We start from the raw sequence: 4,109 nt of genomic DNA, 5'->3' as shown, positions 1-4,109 counted from the left end.
ACGGGTGGGGATAGGGGAATTTCTAACTACCCCTGCGGTCTGGGGCCCCACCCTGCAAAAGCGGGGACTGCTTCTTCTATAGTTACCCCACTGCCCCTAATTGGCACATTTTTTGAAGAAGATAAGTTGGCCCCAGGTAGTAGGTTGGTAATTAGAATCACTTAAGGATACCAATCCCTTCTTCCAGGGGCGATTCTGGGGCTGCTACCACCAGAGGCAGCAGCCCAGATGCCCCTCCTCCTGCTCTACGCTTAAAAATCAGCGTTGGAGCTGGTTACAACCTGGAAACTCGGCTCTTAAAGTTACAAAAGGCGTTTTCTTGCCGACCCTTGTAACTGGCCGTGGAGTGGTAGGAGGCGCCGGGCCTTCTTCAGGTCAGCTCTCTCAAATCATTTTGAGATATTTTATTGGCTGAAATAACAATTTTACTGTACTAATGTAGACACAGTTAAACGAAACATGCTGGCTCAAGGCCCGAGTCTCTAGTGGGGATGTACACTTGGGCATAGATATGCTAATTCTATGGATAAACACAAAATAGTCTGCCGACTGATTTGCTCTGCCCACGGTAACATTTCCATCAACATCTGTACTATTTGCAATTAGTAGGCAAGATTCCTTCAGCATATGTGTTCTACTTACTCTGCACCGGCTCGACTCAATCATGAATAGTCCTCATTGTTTTCTGCATTCTCAGCTAAATGCCAGACAACTAGTGCCATAGGGTGAACTAGAAGGTCACACATTTCACCATATAATAAGCAAAGAGAGTTGTTCAGGAGATACTGATACAAAGATATACAGTACATATTTATTTAATATAGGGGACAATGATAATGCAAAAGCATTTTATAGGAGGAAACATGGACAATGCCAAGAATTGGAAAATAATTTTTCTGAATGTCAGTAAATCTACCTCCTGGTGTTCTGTATTTTAACTAAGATCCTGTTGGTGAGTGTATATTTTCATTTTGACAGGGTTGTTAACCTTGAAATTACATGTTACTGGCGCCATCTTGTCCTGATATTCCGGCCATCTTTACTTACTCCATACTCTCTGGGTGCTGTCTCCTAAAGACAGCTCTGGCCGGGGGGTGAAAGCAAAGCATGCTGCACAAAAATGGGACAAAAATTGGGTGAGGTCCTTAATGGATCATAAGAGTGCCTAGGCATAACTAGACGTGGCCAGGAATTGCAATGAAATAAAACATTATTAACATTAGCATTCATATTATAAGGTCAATCAAGGGAACAATAAAAAAGCAAGATCTGATTGCTTCACTTGCAGAGACCTATCCCAAAAGTGGTTTACGTAAACAGTAAAAATGTGCAGATTGATAGTATGGGTCTAATATTCTGCTTTCATGAGATTCTGAAAATACAACTCTGATGCATAGGCATTAGGACAGCAGTGTTCCTAAAATGTTGCCATTTTTTTTTACATAGCATGGTTGCTAAACTGGGGTCTGTATGTGCTATTTGTACATGGATAGAGAACTGGCTGGAGGATTATGTGCAGAGAGTATGGTATATTCTCTCATTAGACTAGGTTTCCAAGTGGGGTGTTGTTCTGTATTGGTGTTACGTTTTGGTAGCTGAGGATGAGTAGAGTATAACAGTGCTTTATTAGCAGGCTCATGCAGCCATTACACAACAGTAAGCAACCCTAACACCACAAGCTGTATAGAAAGTATGCACAGTATAAGTCTAGAGCACAATGACATCTACAGGCCATTTGTATAAACACCACAATTGGGTCCACACATTTATTTAATTTGTTGACTGTTAATGACTTGGACCCCATTGCAGATATACTTCTGACACCCTGCACCCAGTCTAGACTTGAGCTTAATCCCCAATTTGTATATCTCTTGAATTGGCTTTGGGCCCAGTAGAAAAGAGGCTTAACATGGTAAAAATTTATCTTTCTTGATCTTTAGTTGACCTCCTCATACCACACAGTTCTCCTCGCTCCCCTTTTAACTCCACAAAACTAGGGTGATAAAGGGTATGGAAAGTGTGGCCATGGTGTACCATGCCAAGTGCAATCTCTTCCCTAACACACAAGTTGCCCTATTTGTGGCAATCTTTGCTGCACTTGTAATAAATGAGCCCAACAACCTTTCCCTGCTATAGTTCCAACAATATCTAGAATTGTAACGGTTTAGTCCAAATATTTAGGCCGGGCTTAAAGGACACTGTCACTTGGGGGTGCAAAGTTGTTAGAAAGAGGTTTACTTCAGACCCCAAGTTGACACACATCTTCCTTTAAAAAAAAAAAACCAGCCTGGTGTGCTTTCCTTTGCATCACTATGGCACTGTCCATACATTATCAGTGCCATAGCATCCTATGGGCACCATAGTATAGCATCGCACCAGCATCACCCTGGTCGGGTCAACAGCTTGAGCACCACTGACCTTATAATTCTTTCACATAATTTGCTATTTTCTTTTAAATACTACTACACATGGACAGGTATCCATAGGTGAAGAAAGACTTTGTTCTAATGACAACCACATGTGTTAATGCTCTTTCCTTGCTAAGGTCACACCAGCCAGAATGTAATACTTTCAAACCGAGGCATAGGATGGAGCACACGAGTTTGCAGGTTCTGCTGCAAAATACTTTATTAATCACAACATGTTTTGGATCAACATGGATCCTTTATCACTTGAAGGTATCCATAGGTCACTGTTACATTAACACTGTTCTTAAGATCTTTTATAATCCAAACCTAAAGAAAAGAGAAGAACTGGCAGCCTGTCGTGTCTTCATTTATTTCTCCTAAAATGTTGTTTCTGGCTCAAATGAGTCAGGAAGCAGAATGCAAAATGGAACTGTAAAATATCAAATACTTTGGACCAGAAGTGACCTGTAAACCTCTGAAATACAAAATACTGTGCCAGCCAATGATCAAGGAGTTTCAGGCCTACAAAGCCAAGGCATGAAGTCAAAGCAAGTGTTAAATACTTTATAGACAAGGCATCTCCATATCTGCTTTGTGCTCTCAGCCCAGACACAAGGGCCCATAGGATATGGATGGTGAGAGCAACTTCGAAGCCTAGGGGGTGTAGAAGGCTCAGGAAATAACTGGTAAAAGAAAGCAGTTCTACAGCGAGGAAATGCCACATGCTCCAGTTTTCCAATAGGGTGTTGCACCAGATGCAGGCCCAGGAGAATATAGGCAGCGTAAACCACTGATCCAGCACAGCAGAGTAGTGGGACTGAGTCCAAATCCTGACCCACTGGACAGGGCCGTATATCAGTGCCATCCAAGAAAAGATATTTTTCAGGTATTGCCTAGTTTGCTCCTTCATTCCCATTGCCGTGTTGTCTTGGCAGTGCCAGTATCCACCCACCAGTATATATCCCAGATTAACAAGTGAGTTACAAGGCATTGCGAGAAAAGATGGAACCCAGGAGACCGGTTCTTCTGCATAGTGACTGTAGCCCAACTCTGTGGAAACATCATCCAGCATACCTGTATTTACTATTACCAAGCACGCAATGCAGGCGGCAGCAACATGCCAAAAGGCTTTGTCCTTGTATACGGTGGATTCCATTCTGAAGGCCTTGCTTTGGAAAGGGGCCCTTTTCAGACCCTATGGCATGGAATTAGCGTGTAGTTAGCAGATTTATTCTTGTCTAATGAGCAGGTTAGAGAGCTGCACTCTCTAACGCATTCAATGCTCTGCAGCTGTGGCAGCATTTCCTGAATGCAGCAATGAAAGGGCTCAGAGGATTGGACTGGCTATCAGATTCCCCTGCAGTCATCTGCACGGCCCACTGGAGCAAAAGTCAAGGATTCCTCTTATGCTTGAATGAACTGCAGGGGGGTTGTACAATAAGGGTTTTTTCTACATGAAATCTGCTGCTGAATATCAATTAAAAAATGCTATTCAGAGCGGAGCATGCAGAACACCTGGGCAGGAGATGCACATTCCCCTGGTGCTTTGCAAGCCATACAAAAGGCCAGACCCACCACTGAATGCCCACAGGGGCATAAATTACATTTCATAGGGCTGCTGTCCATGGAAAAGGTTACAGCAGCCCTGTGACATAGCACAGTTCTATCCATCTAAAATGATTTATTGTGCACTTTTTTGTT

The 4,109-nt window shown here is 42.9% G+C and overlaps 1 protein-coding gene across 1 annotated transcript; it reads right to left on the bottom strand.

Moving 5' to 3' along the window:
* Window positions 1–2,610: 2,610 nt before the first annotated feature.
* tmem187.S (transmembrane protein 187 S homeolog) lies at window positions 2,611–3,833 on the bottom strand. The gene has a single exon (XM_018233717.2). The coding sequence runs from the start codon at window positions 3,562–3,564 to the stop codon at window positions 2,773–2,775; it is 792 nt and encodes a 263-aa protein (XP_018089206.2). The 5' UTR covers window positions 3,565–3,833; the 3' UTR covers window positions 2,611–2,772.
* Between the last annotated feature and the right edge of the window lie 276 nt (window positions 3,834–4,109).

Source organism: Xenopus laevis, chromosome 8S (genome assembly GCF_017654675.1).
Source record: "Xenopus laevis strain J_2021 chromosome 8S, Xenopus_laevis_v10.1, whole genome shotgun sequence".
Classification (NCBI taxonomy): Eukaryota; Metazoa; Chordata; class Amphibia; order Anura; family Pipidae; genus Xenopus; species Xenopus laevis.
The sequence above is the reverse complement of the archived record's forward strand: the minus strand, read 5'-3'. Positions and strand labels throughout refer to the sequence as shown.